This window comes from Mastigoproctus giganteus, chromosome 4 (assembly GCF_048544385.1).
Source record: "Mastigoproctus giganteus isolate SK-2022 chromosome 4, ASM4854438v1, whole genome shotgun sequence".
Lineage (NCBI taxonomy): Eukaryota > Metazoa > Arthropoda > Arachnida > Uropygi > Thelyphonidae > Mastigoproctus > Mastigoproctus giganteus.
Window position 1 is genome coordinate 127,990,744 of NC_143578.1, and position 23,443 is coordinate 128,014,186.

At 37.5% G+C, this 23,443-nt stretch overlaps 1 protein-coding gene across 1 annotated transcript in view; it reads left to right on the forward strand.

Annotated features, from left to right (window-relative positions):
* RpL32 (Ribosomal protein L32) overlaps positions 1-9,693 on the forward strand; it is a 92,281-nt gene extending 82,588 nt beyond the window's left edge. The window contains exon 4 of the mRNA XM_090371784.1: positions 9,451-9,693. Within this exon, the coding sequence (XP_090227910.1) occupies positions 9,451-9,609 (159 nt within the window). The 3' untranslated portion in view covers positions 9,610-9,693. The remainder of the gene's footprint in view (positions 1-9,450) is intronic.
* Positions 9,694-23,443: the final 13,750 nt, after the last annotated feature.

Below are 23,443 nucleotides of genomic sequence, written 5' to 3' on the forward strand. Positions count from 1 at the left end.
ACACATTCTTCTCTTGAACAGCCTTAGCACATTAAATGGAAAACTAAGGTTTAGATAAAGTATGAGATTTTAAAGTGGAGTGTGGGATAAAGGATTTCATTCCTGCAAGAATAATTTCACTGACACGATTTTAGCAAATGTTGACATTAGAAATTTTTAAACAGTAATCCAACCAAGGAAAAGAAGAAAAGAAGTCTCGCAGGTCATCCCATTTTGCATTCTTGTAATGCCAAACAACACAAGGTTGGGAATAGCCATGAGATAAAGGTTCCATTGGAGAAGAGACAATCACCAAGTTGTGATCTGAAGTGCCTAAAGGATCTCTCACTTCAATCGTATACTTAGAAGGGTTGTTTGTGAGAAAAAGATCAAGCGTGTTGGCTGTATTAGGATTGTCTGGTATTCTTGTAGGTAAATGAACAATCTGTGCAAGGTCATTAGTAATTGCAAAAGCCTCAGCATCTCGACCTGCTGAGTCGGTGTGACTAGAAAATGGAAGCCAGCTGGAGTTGTGAACATTAAAATCACCAAGGAAAATTACCTCACTGTTAGGAAAGTTGGACTGGAGAAAGTTTCAAAGAGTTTTTTCCAACTTCTTTGTCATCATTAAAGATAGAACTGCAGTTGTATTACAGAATCAGTTCTGTTAGTTTAAGTGTGAGAATCTTCTAGATCTTATGAAATAAAGAATCATATATGGACTGGCCTTGATTAATGCAATTAATTTGTTCTGCGATTACATCACGCAAAATAGAAATGCATTAATTGATTATAGGAATATTGATACAATTTTCTGCGATACAAAAGATTTCACCTAGTTCTTTTGCCGTTATCTCCTTTGCATTAACATTTTCATCTGGCTCACACTTTTTTTTTTTATTCAGCTTTTTCGTATGCACGCTGTTCCTCTATTTGAGAAAGGTTGTTGTCACTAAGCTGTTCTGAATGAGAATTTAGTGATTCTTGAACATTAGCTGCATCCAAGCCTTTGAAACAAAGGATGGGGTAAAAATTGCATCCAAACTGCTCGCATATTGATTGTTGTTTACCGTTTCTTTTATCCATAATTAACAGGGGTAGAAAATTAGAATTTTTAAATGCACCAGAATGTGACTTACCAGTAGACAAACAAATAGCACACCTACTTACGGTGGTTCATGGAACACAATGAGGCAGGCAAAAGCCTTGGTGTTTATTTGCTGTTAACTGGAAATTTGAATTGTGTAAAGTAAAAAGTGGTTTTTTTTTTTTTAATTGTGGTAACTGAAAAACGCAATAATCAAACTTGCATTATGTGAGGGCTGGCTGTAGTGATCCTTGGTTAGGGAACTGAAAAAGCGAGCGAGGAAGCTTGAAATATAAAAGGTCCCAAGTCATGTTGGCATTTTGACAATTCCTCATAGCCATGTTGAATGTGAGAGAGTGCTCAACCAGGTTAGAAGCACAAAAATGGAGTTCACACCTCATTCTGGTGAAGCTTTTGAAACGTTGACAGCCGAGCCTAGTAAGCAGGACATTTGTTGTAAATAAAACTTTCACCCAGCATTTCAAGAGGAAAAATATGTAAGTGTCTTTCTGCAAGAGAAAAATCACAGGTAAACTAATATACTGCTAAAAAAAAAATCCTGTCTGCATTTTAGTATAAAATATGTATATTTCCAATGAAATTTTATTTCTCTGTGCATTGCGGGCTTCAAAAAATCTCAAGTTTTCCTCCAGCTTGCAACTGCACTGTCTCCAGCTTTTTGAAAGTGAAAAGTTGACAGCTATCCATATGTCCTGTTCTTATGTATTATATTTTATTTTTATATATTTAAAAATACTATGACCATTTTGTTCAAAATACTGAAACCATTGTACACTCATTATCTGACAATAAAAAATGTGATTTCTGCATCTTTGCACACAGTGAGGGATAAACAAAATGGAGACAAATGACAACTTGCAGAGAAAAAATAAACTAACCTTAAGGAATAATATACAATTGTTATTTCCTGTTTCTGTATCACTGAGTATAAGTGGCAGGAATATTATTGGGCTAAGCTTCTTCAGAATGATTTGGGCAAGTTTTATTTGATGTTTCAAGAAATGGCAGCTACAAAGAACATTTGAAAAATTTGTGGCCTAAGTATGAAGAATCTGTTTAAGCAGTCTTAGTCCACTTTGGAGTCAATATTTTTACTGCTGTTGCATTGCTTTGATTCCAGCTTCAAAGAGTTTTTTTTTTTTTTTTCCCCTCTTGAGCCTTCAGTAATGCATCCTTTATAACAATGATGCCGCTGTCAGTGGGAAAATGAATGCCAGTCAGATTGTTTCAAATTAAGAAACAAGTCTGGTGGTGCTAGATTAAGTGAATATGGGAGACGATGCTAGATTTCAAAGCTGCACTCATGCAGTTCAGTGATGGACTTGTGAGCAAGCACATTGTATTGGTGGAACACTACTCCTTAGAGTTTTCATTGGCATTTGTTTTGATATTTTTGCGCAGACACCTCACAAGTTCTGCATAGTAATACTGTCCGGCCTTTCTTAAGCTGCATTCCATCAGCATCCCAAAAAACAGATGCCATTACCTTGCCAGCAGAAGGAATTGATTTGGCTTTCTTTGGAGGAGAGAGGAGCTTATTTCCAATGGTTCGACTGCTCCTTTATCTCTGGTTGCAAGTGATGGAGCCACGTCTTATCCATAATAACAAACCTTGCAAGAATATTTGCTGGATCTGTTACCAACTACTTTGGGACCCATTGTGCTGAAACTCTTTTCATAGCAAGAACCTATTATTATCATCATCATCTGCCATTTTCAATCCACTGCAGGATGAGGGCCTCTCCAGCAACTTTCTAGTTCCTTTCCTTCTGTTTTGTGCAATGGCCATCCATTTACTACCCACAAACTCGTGAATTTCATCTATCCATCTCTGCCATTGTCTTCCGGATTTTCTTCTAGCTCCTCTTGGATACCATTCTGTTATTTTCTTAGTCCATCTGTCATGTCTTCAAGCTATGTGTCCTGCCCAAGACATTTTAGTTTAGTTTTGATAAGGCTGTCCTTTACTTGTTTGCTGCCTAATCCATGTGTTTCTCTTATCTAGCAGTCTGATTCTTAATATAATTTGTTCCATTCTTTACTGTGTAGTTCTCAGCTTCTCTTCCATTCTTTTGGTGAGTGCCCAAGTTTCACTTCCAGAAGTCATGGTGGGTAGTATACATTGATTCATTATTTTACGTTTCAGACTATTTGAGATATTGCCCCTCAGTATGTGGCAATATTTCCTGAATGCTATCCATCCAAAATTTATTCTTCTCTTGACTTCCAGCCATTTATCATTATTATAGCTAATAACTTGTCCCAGATAAGTATGACTCCACCTTTTCAATTACCGCTCCTTCATTCATTGTGTCCATTTGTGTGGCATACTTGTTTACTTTTGTTTTAGCCATATTCATCTTTAGGCCAAAATCCTTACCAACTGTGCATAACTGATTAAGATTTTCCTTTAATTATTTGGGATTGTGGCTTATGATCACAATGTCATCTGCAAATCATAAATGGTTTAGGTACTCTCCATTCACATTGACTACTTTGTGCAACCAGTATAATCTTCTGAAAGCTTCCTCAAGTAAATAATTTTGGAGATATTGTCTCCTTGTCAATCTCCTTTCATAATTTTAAATTTGCTACTGGATTTGTGTAGTCTAATAAAGGAGGTAGCGTTCTCATATTTTCTTCAAAATCATAATATATGAGGTATCTATGCTTTGTCTTTCGAGAAACATTGTCTTATGTTGTATGGAGTCAAATGCCTTTTCATAATCCACAAATGCCAGGCATAATGGTGTTTTATATTCTTTGCTTTCTCCATTATCTGATATTACACGAAGGTAATCCATAGTTGAGAATCCTGTCCTAAAGCCAGCTTGCTCTTTCGGTTGATTGGTCCTAATTGTTTGATAACAAGCTAATAGGTTTGCTGCATAAGAAATGAGATAAATCAGAAATTTCTGATTTCTCATTTCTTATGCAGCAAACCTATGATTGCATTATTCCACTCCTTAGGTGTCACATCTTTTCTAATGCATTTTGTGAAGAGTCATGCCAGTTTTTGTCCTGTCTCCTCCTCCCAATTTTAATAACTGTACAGTAACTTCATCTTCCCCTGGGCGTTTTGATTCTTCATTTTCTTCAACGCATGTCCTACCTCATCAAGAAGAAAATCTGGTATGTGTGTTGCTACTTTGCAATCCATCTTCCCCACTGCTGGCATCATTTCCTCGCTCCTTGTATAATTCTCTATAGTAGTCTTCTGCTATTTATAACTACACCATTGCTATTCTTCAGTTTCAGTATCATTTGTCTTTCTGTATTACTGCTCATAGCTGCTGATTTAAGTCCTTTGTTTTCCCTTAATGCCTGTTCTACTTTTCTTGTGTTAAATCTTATGTCCTCTCTGAGTCTCTAATGGTTTTGCATAACTCGGTATACTCAGTTTTCTTCTTGTCAGTGTTTATCTTGCTCTTCATTTGTCGCATTTGGTTCATCATGACAAGTGTGTCTTGACTAATTTTTTCTTCTTTGGATTTCTTTTTACCTATAGGTTTTTTTGGGCTTTATCACTTTCAGAAAGTTGTAATATTACTCGTCAATATCTTGGTCCTGAGCAGTCTGCAAAAGAACTTGGTCTTAAGTTCCAGAACATATTTCTTTTTCTCCTCTTCTGTTATCTCAAAGACCTTTGTATTATTTACTCAAGTCAGTTTTTTCCTTTCCTACATCTATATCAAGTGTACATCTTACCATTCTGTGATCACTTCAATATTTACCGTATTCAGGACGGTAACATCATTCACAATATATCTTCTGTTAGTGAGAATGAAGTCGATTTCATTAGTTGTTAATCCATTTGGACTCTTCCATGTCCACTTTGTGTTCACCCTTTTCTTGAAAAGTGTTCATTACTGACAATCCTTGAGATCCTGCAAATTCCACAAGTCTTTCACCAATTCCAAAATTTCCTGTAGTTCCCCTTTCTGTGCTGTTTTGTCTTTTTCCAACCTTAGCATTGAAGTCCCCCATAATGATTGTCCCCCATTCATCATAATGGCTTGATGTTGGTGCACAAATCATTATAACCTTTAGCTTGTACCTCTTAGAAATCCTGAGTATTAGTCTTGACACCCTTGGTGATGTACTTTTGAATTCCAAAATGTTGTTTTTATATCTTTATGGGCCAGAAAGCCAACTCCACCTTTGCCCCTTTCACTGTTTCCATTGGTGTACAGCAGATTTTCACTCTATAAACTTATGTGATTCATTTCTTATTCATGTTTCAGCCGAACCAATTATATTCCAATTCACATTTTCTGATTCCTTTTTCAGCTCTAATATCCTGTCTTCACCGATGAGCGATCTTACGTTGTACCAGGCAAAGTTCAGTTTCCGTGCATGGCAGCCTGGTCATACCCTGAGATTCTTAGCACCCTCTGCTTCCACTCTGATCCTCTCTGCCATAAGAGGCAGAGTGAAAGCTACTGGGGACTGAGGGCCATTTGTTTCATCGTGCTGTCATGTGTTGGAGGATTTTGGTCTCTTCCTCTTCATGCTGACCAGGCGTCTTGAAGAGAACCACTCTACACGTTTGTTGGCACCTAAGTGACAACAAGGCTTACCATCGAAGGTGTGCTTGAGTGAATTTTATGGAGGCAGGCCAGAATACCCGTTTCCCCCTCTAAGCCACTAATTATATGATACCCTGATTCAGATAAGATGCTCACAATATACTTTTCAGTTACTTGTCACCAAATCATGCACACTGCAAAAACTTCTGGAATGTGGAGGTCATCTTCCAGACTCTCCTTCCTTACTTCCCTCATTTATATTCTGCTACCCATGTTTTAACAATGGAATAGGAAGGGGGCATCCTCCCAATTGTTGTAACCATATCCTCGTGAATTGCCTTTGGTGCTAGTACCTAACCTGTTTTCCCAAAAATTGGATGACTGCATTGTGACTGATTTACACCCCTTTTATATTTAATTACTGTTAAATGTAAGATTCTACATCTTCGAAATACTGATTTACCCCCTTTAGCAGTACCACATAGGTGTGATACTGCTAAAGGGTGTAAACTGGAAATTTGCATCGCATAAGAAGGCATCCAGGAAAGTGTACGATGTTTTCTCAGTGGGTTACCATATCTTTCCACCTTGGATAATGAAGGTGATAGTTATATTATACACAAGTCAATGGTGAAGCATTATTTTGTATATATGGGTTCAGGTTTGGAAGCTGCATTTTGAGAAAAGGGACAGAGTTTCTTGAATGAATGTAAAGATGGGTAACTTGCCTGGTGTGGATACCACAGCAGTATTTCTGAGGGGATATGAAATGGCTTACAGCTCTGGCCCTCAACTCTTCCAGCATGCAGTATAATTGATGTTTTTTTCAGGTTAAGGTGGACATCACAAGATCCAATCTTCCATTTGATAACTCTGAGGCATCCGGATTAGCTAGTGTAAACTATCACTGCCTCTACTTTGTCAGGTGAACTATGATGAAATAGAAGTGTCTTGAAAGGTTAAATGATAGTTACCATTTGTTCCGGATGGTCTGAGTAATGTGTATTCAGGGTCCTGATATTCATTGTCAAGCACCTATTAATTTTGATTCTCTGACTTAATATCTTCCCCATTCTGTTAAATTCATCTGTTGCCTTTGTTCTACCAACTCCAGTAATCACTTGTTACTTTGTTTCCTTTTCTGGAAACTTTCTCCAGCCAACTTTCCTAACAGGTAATTTTCCTTGGTGATTTTAATGTTCACAATTCCAGATTGCTTCATTTTTCTTGTCATGGGTACCCATCTGGTCAAAAGGAGGAATTTTGCAATAACTGATGATTTGCACAACTTGTTCACTTGCCTACTAGAATACCACACAGTCAACACTTGATTTTTTTCCTTGCAAAAAAACCCAAGTATACAGTTAGGGTGAGTGGTAGTCTTTCACCTCAGCTCACAAATTGGTGGTTGATTCCTTCTCCAATAGAGCCTTTCTCTTGTGGACATTATTGACCTTGTTTTCTTTGGAATATTAAAAATGAAAAGGGGATGATTAGTGAGATTTCTCTTTCCATTAGTTGGATTGCTGTTTTAAATATTCTGATGTCAATGTTTGCAAGGATTTTGTCAGTGAAATTATTCTTGTAGAGATTAAATCCTGTATTCCACACTCCACCTTAAAATCTCATCCTTAATATAAACCTTGGGTTTTTGTTAAATGTGCTGACTGTTCATGTTCAAGAATGTTGCTTGTCACATTTGGCTTGCATCCAAATCTCCAGGTTCATGTCTGCCTTCCATCAAAAGGATGTCAGAAGGATATTGATCATTCGATGCTAAGAAAGCTCTGTCCTAATGGTATATCTCTACTTGTTCTCAAATCCTGTTCTGTATCACCTATTTACACTTCCATATACCACTAGTGTTTTTTTTCTTTTCTATTTTGAAATTTGCTTATATCCATTCAGGTCCAAAATGTGATATCCTTCCCTCCCAGTTATCATTCCATTGTGCTTACCTCTACTCTTTCTAAAGTAATGGAGAAACTAACTACCAACTCTGAAACTATCTCAGAATCTTCCATACGATCACTGTATTCTGCCAGTGTCTATCCATTGGTGATATATTGGATTGTTACATTTTCTGTGGAAAAGGTTTGAATCTGAAGCAGTTGCCAAGCTTTCATGTTATGATTACTGACTGTTTGTTACAATTGGGTATCCAGTTTTTTTCCTCTGGCTGGTAGCCCCAGGTGATTGTATTGTCTAGATAGATCTAACTTTTTTATTTATGCTTCTGTTCTCCAAAGTTAAGTTTTGTCTGCCACTGTTTTTGTGTATATTAATGTCCTCCTTCCACTGATTTAGAATCCTATTCATAGATTTGCTGATGATAGCACCTTCCCATTTAAGAAACCATGCCCTACACAAACAGCTTCATGTTCTCAGATATTCGCCATCAATTCCTTAAATGCTGATCTCCAAGTAATTCTCCATTGGAACAAATATAACTTAGTTAATTTCAATTCTTTTAAAACTTGGTCATACTTTATGAAAAGGAGCTACTGCTTCTGTTCTTTTCTTCGATGATACTCAGATCTCTTAACGAACATCACATTTCCATTAGGGATTATTCTGACTTCTAATCTGTCTTGGCATAAGCATATCAGAAATGTTTCTGTATCTAAATGTGGTTCCAGGCAGCTAGCATTGAACACACAAAGGAAATGATGTCAGACATAAACATACTTCTGAGCCAATATGGCATTAATCCACTTTGAAATACACATTGATTTCTTCTTGTTCTTAGCATTACTTTTCTTTTAAACAACTATTCACTCTGTACAAAAATGCCCAACCATGCAATATTGTACTCCCTGGGGTGGTCATCCATAATCTTTTTCAGGCTTCTAGAGTCCATTCAAGAGAGGACAGTCAGGTTGCTAAGTTTCTCCACTCTGTCTCAGATGTTCTCTTTCTGCTGAATTTTTTGCCATATCCATGGGCATTATTCTCCTGAATTGACATCTATAATTTCCATCTCTCTTCCAAACTAATGTAAATATGTTGCTGCAACCATGCAGCATCCATTCAGTGCCCAATTTTAAACTCACAAAGCCAACTTTTTCTCTTCTTCAAAGAAGTAGAAGTATCCCTTCTACTTTTCTCGGGAACAGCCTTCCTTCATATGTATTTCCCAAAAATTACAACATGCTGCAATTTCAAGTCTAATATAAACTAATAAATTCTGTCTTCTCGAATTATCGATGTATGGTATTAATACTATAGTTTCTGATACATTCATGTTTAAGGCCTCCAAAAAAAAAAAAAAAACTGTCTGTATTATGAAAACTAATAATTTGATCTCAGGAAGTTTACCTCTGGTCAACATATTATAAACCCACTGGGATAAACTTCTTCTTGGTTTATTGTGGTTGAGAGTGGAGAGGTTGGGGGGGGGGGGTGGAAACCTCACCAGACTCAACCATAATAAACCAGGATGTGGGAAGAATATAAGTTCAGAACACATCTACCAAAATGAAATTAAACAATTTTTAACATTTTAGATGAGAGTATTGTGGAAATCTTCTATAGCATAGTATTCAACTGTAAAATTTTATCTTGATTAATACTGATTTATTCCTTTACGGCCTGATTTACATTGAAACATTTTGGGATCTTGAACCTTGAATTAAAAAGGCTTTATTGTATTGTGAGTGTAAATAAGGATTATTCATTGGAAGTTGGATTTCTTATGTTTTATTAATGTTGTAACTGATAATATTTTATCCAACTTGATTCTATTAACAAAAAATGTAGTCTTTCCATTTTTCAGAAAAATTATGAACTAAAAGATGTTCTGTTTTTAAAATATATGAAAAATTGATTTTACAGGATCTTGAAATGTTAATGATGCAGAATAAAAGGTTTTGTGCAGAGATAGCACATGGTGTGTCATCTAAAAAGCGCAAAGATATAGTTGAAAGGGCTCAGCAGCTTGCTGTTAGGGTTACCAATGCCCATGCACGTCTGCGGTCTGAAGAAAATGAATAATTTTCATGTGTTGTATTGTAAGCAAAAGAAACTTGTTAACAGATAATGCAATTATGTATGAAATAAAACTGAAGCTGTTAACTATCACAGTTGCTGATCTTTTAATTAGATACCTTCATTGTACCTTCTTTATGTGGTTGTAATTGTTTAGTTTGAAATATCTAATACATCTTAATTTCATGCATTTGTTAACTATGAGTGGGTGTCCACATAGTTCTGGTGGCCATCATATATTATGTGGGATGAAGAACAGAAAATGAATAGTTTAAAGTTAATTGAGGGAGAAATCAATAAATTACAACAGTTGTGGATAACTTATTCAATTGTGCACTGAATGGGAACTTAAAACTTCCATGTGCCAGTGCATTTGTTTATATGCATGTGCATATTAATATGTAAACATAAATATGCACATTTGACAGGCTATCACAAATTGGCAATGTTGAAGCATCCTTTCATTATTTGCTGGAATTTTGAAACCTAATATTGCAGAATTTGTGGCGAAGTGCATAATTACCTAAAGATTATGTAATGCTCTGGAGTCGCAAACAGCTACTGTGACAATTACAGCTTACAGCATATCACTGTTCTCAGCCAAGTTCCTTGAAATATATAACAAAAATATGGGTTGTGGCACACCTGCGGTGATGGTATGTATTTACGTACACATGACCATTACAAGTATATTGAACCCGTTCCAATTTCTATGACGGGCAGGACACACACATACAGGTGCTTTTTGTGATCAACTGTGATCACAAAAAGCACCCGAATGCTTTTGTATTCAAAGTTGATCTTAATTGTGTTGATCCTTAAACATGTTCTTTTATACGTGCACTGTCCGTTAAAATAGTATTCACTGTTGAGCAGCGAGACCTAATTCCTGTGCAACCTATGACAAACTTTGTCCTGCTTCTTACTTAATCATTTTCATCTTCGTTTCTAAATCAATTTTGTTTGGTTTCCTAACACTGCAACCACTTTCCATTTTTGCTTTCCCTTCGTCATTGTAATAAGTAAATAGGAATGAAGAAAAGATTCTGAAATTTTATTTGTTTCTTATATGATTGAAGAATGCAGTGAAGGGGAACACATTTCACCACAATAATGATCCCCACACGATTACAGTTATTGGGATTATCGCAAATGCAATAAGATAGAGTTTACTACCTGTTTATAATAGATTGCACTAACAGAAAAGCCCAATAAACTGGAAAGTGAAAATTGTTTACGGTCGTGACCTCCAGAAATTTTCTTTAGAAAAATATCCACGATGCCATTCAAAATTGATTCTTATAACAGAACCTATGATAATGATGAAAGGGTAGCACTGCATTATAAAAATGACCTTTTAGAGTGATAAACCTTGGGAGCGATTTTGCAAATCGCTCCTGAGGTTTTGGAGCGATTTGCCAAAAAAACTTATTGGGGTCATCTTGATGTTTTCACAGTACCTCCACTTATTCCTGTGGGATGCAAAATGTGTTTCATGATATTTTTAAGTTAATACAGAAGTCTAGTATTGTGCAAGTTGGGGAGTGCCTGTATAGTTACAATATATAGGGTGTCTCAAAAATATTGGTACAAACGTTTAGGGGAGGTAGGTAACATCTAAAGGAATGTGAATCGCATAGGAACCCATAACCGGAAATGTCACCGTAAGTCGGTACACAGTGCTGTTGATCAGTTCGCGAAAGGGAAAATTTCTGGTTTACTCATTCAAGCAGTAGTTGCCGCACGAAGAGCATGCATTGATATGTGAGCTGGCAGGCATGCACCTAGTGTATGGATTACCAGAGGGCCCACATGGTGTGTGCCCCCATGGGGCACAACATCGCTTTGCAATAAATGTGTGGGCAGGTATGGCCGGTGACTGCTTAGTCGGCCCATACCTGTTATCATCCCGCATGAACTCGGCTAAATATCAGATCTTTCTTGAACAAGTTCTACCAGGGTTACTTGACGATGTTCCAGCAAATGTGAGATGCAACATTTGGTTTCGACATGACAGGACGCCTGCCCGTTATGGAAGGTGTGTTCGTGACCATTTGAACAGGCGTTTTGGGCGTCGATGGATTGGCCATGGTGGACCCGTTGCCTGGCCCCCACCCTCACCTGATTTATCGAGCCTTGATTTCTTTCTGTGGAGACTGAAATAGATCTCGTGGTGAGACTCATCTGCACTGCTGCTACTGTCAAAGAAACTCCAGGTGTGTTCGACCTTGTCTGCCAATCCATGCTGTGTCGGTGTCACGCATGCATCGTGTCTCATGATGGAACCTTTGAGCACCTGTTGTAACATCATGAAATGCATCTGTCTCATACTCCATTGTTAATATTATGTCAAATAAATGCTTGCCACTAATTACTGTCTTGTGTCATTTCTGCTTCTTGTGCGTCTGCTACTGTTTTGTTTCCGGTTATGGGTTCCTATGTGATTCACATTCCTTTAGATGTTACCTACCTCCCCTAAATGTTTGTACCAATATTTCTGAGACACCATGTATAACCAAATCCCATTGTCAACTCTATCCCCAGCTGTGTCAGAACCCATATTTGCATTTTGTGGGTATTAAAATAGTTCACACAGAATGAAGTTTGGCTGGGGTAATTATACGTAGTGTCTAAATTATTCATCTGATTTTGCAAGATAATAGGTACACTAATCTCCCAATGACGACTTATAATGCTGGTTCTTGTTGCTTATTTACGTCTTGCAAAATATCTGTTTATACCTATTCTAGTTATTACTTGAATTTTGATTTCTTTTTTTAAATTGGGAGTCTTGAAGCATCCCGGTAAATCGAGTCTGCTGTACTTTATTATTACCATATTTAATGTTGGTAATGTCTTACTGCGTGTTTAATTGATCAAATTATTATATAAGGGCCACCCGTAATCTCTTATCTATACCCATATACAGGGTGTTTCAGTTAAACGTTTCAGAACTTCTAAGAGGGGTAGGGTACATCCTGACAACTCGAAATCATATAGCAATGTGGGGTCGGAAATGCTTTCCTGAAGCGGTGTTGTACACAGAAGCACCATAAAGAAAAGAGACCGTAAGTGAGAAATCGTTTTAATAATACATGAAAAGAAGCAAAAGGTACATGGATTAAAGTAAGTGTTCGAAGTTTCTTCCACGGGCTACAATGCACGCCTCACATCTCCGACTCATGGACATCCGAACATTCTGGAATACTCCAGGCGAATTTCGAATTTCTTCGGCAGCTACTGCGATTCTTGCAACCAGCTCCTCAGAATTGTCAACAGGGGTGTCATAAACTAGCGATTTCATAGGACCCCAGAAGTAAAAATCAAGACATGATAGGTCGGGTGACCGAGCAGGCCAACGCAAGGGACCACCACGTCCGATCCACTGTTGACCAAATGTGACATCCAGGTAGTTACGAACATCTCCGCTATAATGGGCAGGGGCTCCATCGTGTTGGAACCACATTGTCTGTTGCGTCAATGCAGAAATCTGTTCATCTCTCAAAAGTTGTGGCAATACTTGCTGCAGAAAGATCAAGTAGATAGGTCCGGTTAGACGACACGGTAACAGGTAAGGTCCGATGAGGTGATCTCCCATAATACCGGCCCATACATTGACCGAAAATCGAATCTGTGCTGCACAACGTCGTATTGCATGTGGGTTCTCGACCGCCCAGATATGGTCGTTATGCGTGTTGAAAATTCCTTCCCTTGTGAAGGGTGCCTCATCGGAAAACAACACTTCAGCAGGAAAAAGGGGATTTGTAGCACATTTTCCAAGGTACCACTGTGCGAAAGCAATACGAGGTGCATAATCCTCCGGTTGCTGTGTCTGGACACGCTGCACGTGAAACGGATGCATGTCTTGTTCTCGGAGAATCCTCCAGATGCTGCAATGGGAAACCCCGACTGCGTTTGCTAGACTTCGTGTACTCGTTCTTGGATTCCCCTGTACATGCTGCAGCACATTCTGTTCGACGGCTGGAGTCCGTGCTGTTCTTACCCTGTCCCTGTCAGCTCTTTCAAATGAACCTCTCTCAGCTAACCTCTGGTGCAGTCTTGCAAAGAAATTATGACTGGGAATACGCCTCGTCGGATGTCGTTCCGCGTACAAACGCTGTGCGGCTGGCCCACTACAATTTGCAGCCCCGTACGCCAAATGCATATCGGCTAACTCTGCGTTTGTGTAATCATCCATCCTACTAACTTGGCGTTCTTGTTCAAGAAATTCGAAATTCGCCTGGAGTATTCCAGAATGTTCGGATGTCCATGCGTCGGAGATATGAGGCATGCATTGTAGCCCGTGGAAGAAACTTCGAACACTTACTTTAATCCATGTACCTTTTTGCTTCTTTTCATGTATTATTAAAACGATTTCTCACTTACGGTCTCTTTTCTTTATGGTGCTTCTGTGTACAACACCGCTTCAGGAAAGCATTTCCGACCCCACATTGCTATATGATTTCGAGTTGTCAGGATGTACCCTACCCCTCTTAGAAGTTCTGAAACGTTTAACTGAAACACCCTGTATATGTATTATGACTTTAAATTGCTTGTGCGTTCTCTGGTCGAATTGCCTGTTGCTGGACAAAAAAACCCCAGTTTCTGGGGGTGGATGGGAACCTTGCCTGAGACAGACTAACTCGGCCACCGAGTGAGAAAAACCCCACTAAAGTTTAATTTATCAATTAAACTTTATTATACGTATGTAGCTACAAGAAAATCACGTATATGGGATCAGCAGGTGTTCGCTTATATCTGCTGTTTCAGCCATCCACAGTAGGTCTTGGAACATAACCCCCGTGGATATGGGGGTCTTACTGTATTGGAAAATAAATTACATCCAACATAATAGCAGTGTTTTCCTGCACAAACTCAAAAATACCATGTTATGCGAGGTTTGCCGCAGTTCTCTAAGAGTGTTATATGGGGGTTGCCTGTATATACAGGGTGTTTCAATTAAACGTTTCAGAACTTCTAAGAGGGGTAGGGTACATCCTGACAACTCGAAATCATATAGCAATGTGGGGTCGGAAATGCTTTCCTGAAGCGGTATTGTACACAGAAGTCGTCGTGCGATGTCGTGCAGCACAGATTCGATTTTCGGTCAATGAATGGGCCGGTATTATGGGAGATCACCTCATCGGACCTTACCTGTTACCGTGTCGTCTAACCGGACCTATCTACTTGATCTTTCTGCAGCAAGTATTGCCACAACTTTTGAGAGATGAACAGATTTCTGCATCGACGCAACACACAATGTGGTTCCAACACGATGGAGCCCCTGCCCATTATAGCGGAGATGTTCGTAACTACCTGGATGTCACATTTGGTCAACAGTGGATAGGACGTGGTGGTCCCGTGCGTTGGCCTGCTCGGTCACCCGACCTATCATGTCTTGATTTTTATTTCTGGGGTCATATGAAATCGCTAGTTTATGACACCCCTGTTGACAATGCTGAGGAGCTGGTTGCAAGAATCGCAGTAGCTGCCGAAGAAATTCGAAATTCGCCTGGAGTATTCCAGAATGTTCGGATGTCCACGCGTCGGAGATGTGAGGCGTGCACTGTAGCCCGTGGAAGAAACTTCGAACACTTACTTTAATCCATGTACCTTTTGCTTCTTTTCATGTATTATTAAAACGATTTCTCACTTACGGTCTCTTTTCTTTTTATGGTGCTTCTGTGTACAACACCGCTTCAGGAAAGCATTTCTGACCCCACATTGCTATATGATTTCGAGTTGTCAGGATGTACCCTACCCCTCTTAGAAGTTCTGAAACGTTTAACTGAAACACCCTGTATAATAATTTGAGTACTTTGGCTGTTATTCATTATGATTACAAAATCCAAAATTTACTTATTAGATATTTATTAAAATGGAGCTTAGCAGTACTGTACAAGGTTAATAGAATTGCATATTTAGAAAATATTATTCATTCGAATTGAATATTAATCCATATAAATCTGTGGAAGAATAAAACCTAGCTTAAATTTAGTCAACAAAAAGAGTTAATGCTATAAGAGATTAATGATTCCAAATGCATTTGCATATTACACATGAGCAAGTAATAAATAATTGAAAGGTCAGGGAATGACCACCGCATTATCCCCGGAGCAATATGGCCTTGGTTGCTAATGCTCCTAAAAACCAAATAACAAACAAACAACTAATTGAAAAGTGATGGCTTCAGTGCTACATCTTAGAATTAATGTCTATATAAATCATACCTGTGTGTGTTACTACATAGTCCTGTAATTTGTGGTTAATAGTTGTGGCTTAATCGTGTGTTTTCTTATTTTTGAATTTCTTCCTATTTGACCAGTTATTTCATTCATCATAGAAGTGGGACAGATAGTCATCTGTAGATAAAAGTATAATTCTTGAATGTTTTTCTTTTATTTAACTCTTTAGAAATATAATTATTTTATATAATACATATGCAAGGAAACTTTTACTGCATTTGGTGGGCTACCTTAGCACTAAACATGTATTTATATTTAAATAAAATATTCTTGAATCTTTAAGCATCACAGCTTGAATAACTCAAAAGCAGTAATAGCCTTTAAACTTCATTGTGTATTAGAGGTCACTTAGCATTTGCTTCTAATTTGTTTTGGCAGTTCCTTTCAGAATTAAAAATTAACATCCTTGTTTATTCTTCCATAAGTGACTGATAAAGCTTCCTATTGAAGATGATTTTTCAAAGAATTAATCATCACTGGCCTGTTTCAAATATATTACAAATTTATTCACTAATAAATGATGAATGATTGGTAGGACTGGAAGATATCCATGCCTGAGCTTAGCAATTTTTGTTCCTGCATACATTAACTTCAGGTGTAGTTCATAGAAGTATATAGAAGAAAACCTGTTCAGTTTTTCCTTAACAATTAAGTTACCACATTAATTTTTATTTCAGACTCCATTTTTCTCGAATCCTGCTATGATCACTATACGTCACAGCATTGGCATGGCATGTGAAGCAAATGTTTCAGTACATTGTTGCACTGAAACATTTGCTTGCACATTTCAGTGCAATGATGCTTACATTCACAAGTAAAGGTTAATAATAAATAAATAAGTTCTATATTTCACAAAATGGAGATCTCATAAATACAGTTACAACATGCACTGTTTCATTTAAAAGGCCCAGGGATCTAGTCTCCCTTTTTGATTTAGACCATTTGTTATCTGGGCCTTTATTCTCATATTTTGACAGAAGTTTTTGAATTTGTTGAAAATTACAAGTGTTACTGTTCAGATTTTGTAATTATAAATTAATTTTCTCTGACCTCTTAAAGTGGAAACATCTGCATTGTACTTCTGAAAAGTAATTTTATTGGAAGAAAAAAAATATAATTAATAATAGCACAACACCTGCAATATGTGTAGACATGACACACATTACCAAAAAAAGTGGTTCTGTTCACAATTTTTTTTTTTTTTTTTTCTCCCCCACCAAAATAAAATTGGTTTATATTCATTTCAATAGCAAAAGGATGTTCTTAGTGAGCCAAAGATATGTAACAACTTTCCAAAAATAAAGCAGATTAAAACTTTATAAATGGTAATACTTTGTCCAGTTTTTACATGAAATCCAAAGTCTGTCCAAATGTAACAAAAGAAATCCAATAAACAAAGATGATCAAGACCCACTCCTGTTCCTTTTACACCTATGGAGTTGGTGTTTATGAGTGTATAAACAACCATAGAGGTTGGAATACTGGGGGGGGGGGGATTCAGCGAAAATTAATTGCAAAAAACTATATATGCATATAAAGTGCGAGAAGACTTGTGATTTTATGGACTAATACAGTACTGTTGAAATATTGAGATCTGATTTTTAAAGTGAATTCTGTATTGATATCACAGATTATACCACTGTTTTAAATTACAAACCCCTCACCGTGGCTCTTGAAGTTAAACCTCATACAGAGAAGGGGGGGAAGCTTAGTAGTGACACGATAGAATCCAAACTGACATTAGCGTCACCTGGAAATTTAATTCATATACCCATGTGTAGTATATAAATTGTGTTCTCTGGTCAATTTGCCTGTTTTGTGCTTGATGAAAAGTTTCTGGGTGGTGGGGAACTTGCTAACTTAAGTATGAGGTAGACTAACACAGCCATGGAATGTAAGAAGCCCATTAAAGTTCCTTGTGTCATCGACGGGATTTGGATTCTGGCCATTCCACCCAGTGTATGGAGGACTAGCCATACCACTGTTACCTGTGTAGACTTAAATGCTTAGCCAAAGGATCATCCCCGATTCTTGGAAACAGGTGGTTCTATTACTCGTCTTGAAATGTCCAGACAAGGATTAGACTCCAAATCTTACTGTCCTTTTCCATTCTTGGGAAAGGTAATGAAATGACTGCTTCACTCAGATTGTCTACCTACTGTCTACAACTTGGATTCTACAAAGCTGCCAAAGGCAGGATGCTCCACAGAACATATGAACATTATCCTCAACATGGCTAACTCAACCACAGATATGCCTACTAAATATTGACTTTGTTGGTGCCTTCGATGCCATTTGGGGCTGGGCATTGATATTATGTCAACTCAGTGTTCCACTCGACCTGTACCGCTGTCTCCAGAACTACCTCTTCAATCAATCAGTAATTGTACAAATTTTCAGAAAACTTCCTGACCAATTTGGAGGCTGTCCATAGGATTCAGTGCTTGGCTCCTACTTTTTGAACCTGACAGACTGATTTCTTCATATGGACCTAGCCCCCTGTTCATTGCATGGCAGATAACCTAATCAAAGCTGGTCTATAGCTCAGCTTGAGCAATTTGCCTCCCCTTAACGTTTCTCCAAAATTCGGCGAACCACAAGTTAGTCGTCTCTGGAGGGGGGGGGGGAACTTCCTTCAAGGAATCCTTAGACACGGGAAGACCACCCCAAATTAAAATCTCATGCCAGACATTTCAACTCAAATTTCTAGGAGTAGCTTTTTGCTCCTGGTTAACCTCATCTTATCTACCTGCAATTATACCACTGTGATTATTAGAATGAGCAGGGTAGACTTTGGGTTGAAGAGGAGAACCCTCATGTTGCTATATAAAACCACCTGTGTGCTATGGAGCTGGCACATTATTGAATGTGCTGTCATTTCCTGTAATCAAGCAAAGCTGTATACAATTCAATGCAATATCTTATTGTGACTAGAGTATGTTGCATGGTCAGTACTTATTTTCTCTAGATCTTGGCAGGTATTCTCCCTCTGGACTTGAGGAAATCTGATACTGCCTTGAATAAAGAGAGGAATTCCAACTACCATTTTGGACATAATGCTTGATTTAACCACTGATCCAAATAATGAAATGAAACTGATTTCCTCCGAGCTCTTCCAATATTGGCAATCTCAAGATTATTGATCAGATACCCAAAAGTGAGACAACTAAATGATTTCTTGCACAAGTTGTGATCAGTGCTGGATTAAGTTACGGACAACAGGGGGTGCCCTATATATATGTTACTGGTCATGGATTGTTCTAAGCCAAGCTGCATGCTGTAGGCCTTAACAATTCCCCTCTCTGCCCTTGCTGTGACAAAGAATGGGGTCACCTTGCGTATGACTGCTCTCCTTACGATTTACCTAGAAATCTTTTTGCCGGAACTAGAAATGTACCTCTGAGGCAGGAACATCTCTACGTAACTAACTACAAAGCTTTGCTCCTTTTGCTCAGTCAGTATTTGAAATCTGTCAAGCCCACCTCCAGCATACCACCACCCTATAACGAACCCCGAACCCAACGTACAGGATTTAGACTGGACATTTTCTGAATGGAATCAAACTTCTTACAGGATATGGATTGTTACTCTTCCGCGACCTTCAATAATCTCTGCCTCCACTCCCTGATACTTTGAGATGATCCAAATTGCCAGCTCAGCAAGGAACACTACTCACTGCTTAATAATACGTCTGCGTGGGCCTACTTTTTTTTTTTTTTTTTAACTGACCCGAGCCGAATTTGTTTTTCAAAATCATTGCCCCCAGGACCAATTTTTATTCCACCCTGATTGAAACTTTTTATAAAATTTGCTAGCATTACTTTGAAGTTTCATAATAAAAAAAATAAAACTTTCAGATGCAATATTAATAATTATATAACAGTTATTAATAATAGCAATAAGAGCTTAATTGACGGTACTCACCTCAACTGATCTGCTTAGTTACATGGTATTGAAGTGGAAATGAAGTTTAAGTTAAAATAAAGATGGAATTGTTAAAAAAAAAAAAAAAAAAAAAAACTTGTAATTAAAATTTTCTCAAGGAAGAAGTGCATTACTTTATCCCTGGTTGTCATTTATAAAATATTAATATGAGAACGAGGTAAAGCCAATAGTCACAACAAGCGATTTTCGTGAAAAACGTCTATTGTTTGGGAGTGATAGGAGAAAAGCAATTGTGTTTAAAGAATTCCTATGTTTCTCCAATGCATTTCGAGAGGGAACACATAAGGTTCCAGACCTGTAAAAGGTTGGTTGGAAGCACAGAGTACTAAGATATCTTACTATTCTGTGTGGTGGGAAGTTTCATAACCCCTGGCACCACCATGCCGTGACGGGACTAATTGTATGTCTATCATTGCTGCAATTAAAGATTCTATTCATGTTTAGAATGTTAAATTTTGTGTCATAGTGATACTATTATATCGCAAGTGCGATATAATAGTATCACTATTGTTGGAGGATTTTGTTAATAAATCCTAATTTAATAATTGTGATTGCTGAATCGATTAGGGGATTGTGGTTGTGAGAGTACACGTGTTGTATAAATTCGGTGCCGGCTTGATTAGTTCTGAAGCTATTATGGTGGTAATAAGGGCATGTATTGGAAGTTTTTGCGGTAGTGCTCCCAATGTATGCATTACAACCGGATTGACATTTAATTAAATTTATAACAATGTTGCTTCTTGGATATCCGTAATATTAAACATGGTCCCTAATTTATTATATTAAGAAAATATTAACGTTATTTGTGTATTGGCAAAACTGTCTAGCGAGTCCTCTGTGATAGGGGAGGAAAATGCCTGTATTTTGTTTGTTGTTCCGGTTGGTGCTATGATTATGTGGGTTATTTCTTGCAACAAATTGTGTTGAATTAGATGTATAGGGTATTTCCTAGGTATGAATTTCTTTGTAAGATATTGTAGTTCGGTAGATAATCGTCCCACGAAGAACTAAACTTAATGGCGTGGATTTAATTGTAGAGAACGGACTTCTTTTGTACTGAGTGGGTGATGTGATTGAAAATGCAAATATTTTCGTGTGTGTCCTGATGCCCATTTTATATATTGTCAGGTTAAGGAACTTGATTTTATTGTCAGTTTCTATTTCAAAGGTATATTTCCAATACATATGCTTATTACCGCCATAATCAATTCAGAACTAATCAAGCTGGCACTGAACTTACACAACACTTGCACGCCCACAATCCCCTAATCGATTCAGCCACTGCAGTTATTAAATTAGGATCTAGTTACAAAATCTTCCAACACTTAGCCTAGAATAGTGTTGCCATAACACTAAATTTAACGTTCTGAACACCAAACTTCCAACCAACCTTTCACTGGTCTGGACCCTTAGGCACATGAATGTAAAGTTCCCACATGTCACAAATGCATTGTGGGAACAGGAATTTTTTAAATACATAATTCTTTTTCTTCTATCATTGCCAACCGAAGAAGTTTTTCACAAAAGTCGCTTGTGACTATTGGCTTTACCTTGTTCTCATATTAATATTTTATAAATGACAACCAGGGACGAAGTATTGCACTTCTTCCTTGAACAAATTTTAATTACAGGTTTTAACAATTCCGTCTTTATTTATTTTAAACTTCATTTCCACTTCAATACCATGTAACTAAGCAGATCAATTGAGGTGAGTACCGTCAATTAAGCTCTTATTGCTATTATTATTAAGTCGATTACATAATGGTACATTACGAGGCTCTATAAATGTGCTAATTATATAACTAATAATTATCCAAAATCAATATTACTTATACGCTGATGAGCCAACTTTCTGAAAGTGATAAAGCCCAAGAAACCTATAGGGAAACAGAAATCCAAAGAAGAAAAAATTAGTCAAGAAACACTTGTCATGATGAACCGAAGATGACAAATGAAGAGCAAAAAAACACTGACAGGGAGAACATTCAGTATACTGAGTTATGCAAACCATTAGAAAGAGACTCAGAGAGGACATAAGAAGATTTAACACCAGAAAAGTAGAACAAGCATTAAGGGAAAACAAAGGATTTAAATCAGAAGCCATGAGCAGTAACAAAAAAGACAAATGATATTGAAACTGAAGAATAGCAATGGTGTACTTATAAACAGCAGAGAAGGCATAATTCAAATAGCAGAAGACTACTATAGAGAATTATACAAGGAGAGTGAGGGAATGATGCCAGCAGTGGGGAAGATGGATTTGCAAAGCAGCAACACATACGACATACCCGATATTCTTCCTGATGAGGTAGAACATGCATTGAAGAAAATGAAGAATCGGGAAGATTAAGTTACTGTAGAGTTGTTAAAAGTGGAAGGAAGAGACATAACACAAACTGAAAAACTGGCAAGGCTCTTCGAAAAGTGCATTAGAAAAGGTGTGCCGCCTAAGCAGTGGAATAATGCAATCATAGTTTTGCTGCATAAGAAAGGAGATAAATCAGAAATTATAGACCAATTAGTTTGTTATCCCACATCTACAAGTTGTTCACAAGGGTCATTACTAACAGATTAGAAAGAATACTTGATTAGAATCAACCGAAAGAGCAAGCTGGCTTTAGGACAGGATTCTCAACTATGGATCACTTTCACATAATATCACAGCTAACGGAGAAAGCAAATGAATATAAAACACCATTATGCCTGCCATTTGACTCCATACAGCATAAGGCAATGTTTCGGGCACTGGAAAGACAAGGCATTGATACCCCATACAAAGTATATTATGATTTTGAAGAAAATATATGAGAGTGCTACCTCCTTTATTAGACTAGACAAAGACAGTAGGAAATTTAAAATTGAGAAAAGAGTTGAGACACAATATCTCCGAAGCTGTTTACTGCTGCCCTTGAGGAAGCTTTCAGAAGATTAGACTGGTCACAGAAAGGAGTCAATGTGAACAGAGAGTACCTAAACCATTTACGATTTGCAGATGACATTGTGGTCATAAGCCACGATCCCAAAGAATTAGAGGAAAATTTTAATCAGTTATGCACAGCTAGTAAGGATTTTGAACTAAAGATGAATATGGCTAAAACAAATGTAATGATGAACAAGTATGCCACAGAAAGGGAAATAATGATTGAAGGAGCAGTAATTGAAAAGTTGGAGTCATATACTTATCTGGGACAAGTTATCAGCTGTAATAATGACAAATGGCTGGAAGTGAAGAGAAGAATAAATTTTGGATGGATAGCATTCAGGAAATATAGTCACATATTGAAGAGCAATATCCCAGTTTGTCTGAAACGTAAAATAATGAATCAGTGTATACTCCCCACCATGACTTACGGAAGTGAAACCAAAATGATTAGCCACTAAGAAGTTTCTATAAAGTAACTGGATACAAAGAATAAATTTGGTACATCATATGCATAAATTTCAGTAAGGCCATTGATACTGTTCCACATAGGCAGCTGCTACACAAATTCAAGCAGTGTAGCATTAGGGACAAATTATATTGGAACGAATTATATTGGGACTGTTAGATAAGAAGAGAAACACATGGATTAGGCAGCAAACTCAAGTAAAGGACATTCTTATCAAAACTAAAGAACTAAAATGGTCTTGGGCAGGACACAGCTCGAAGA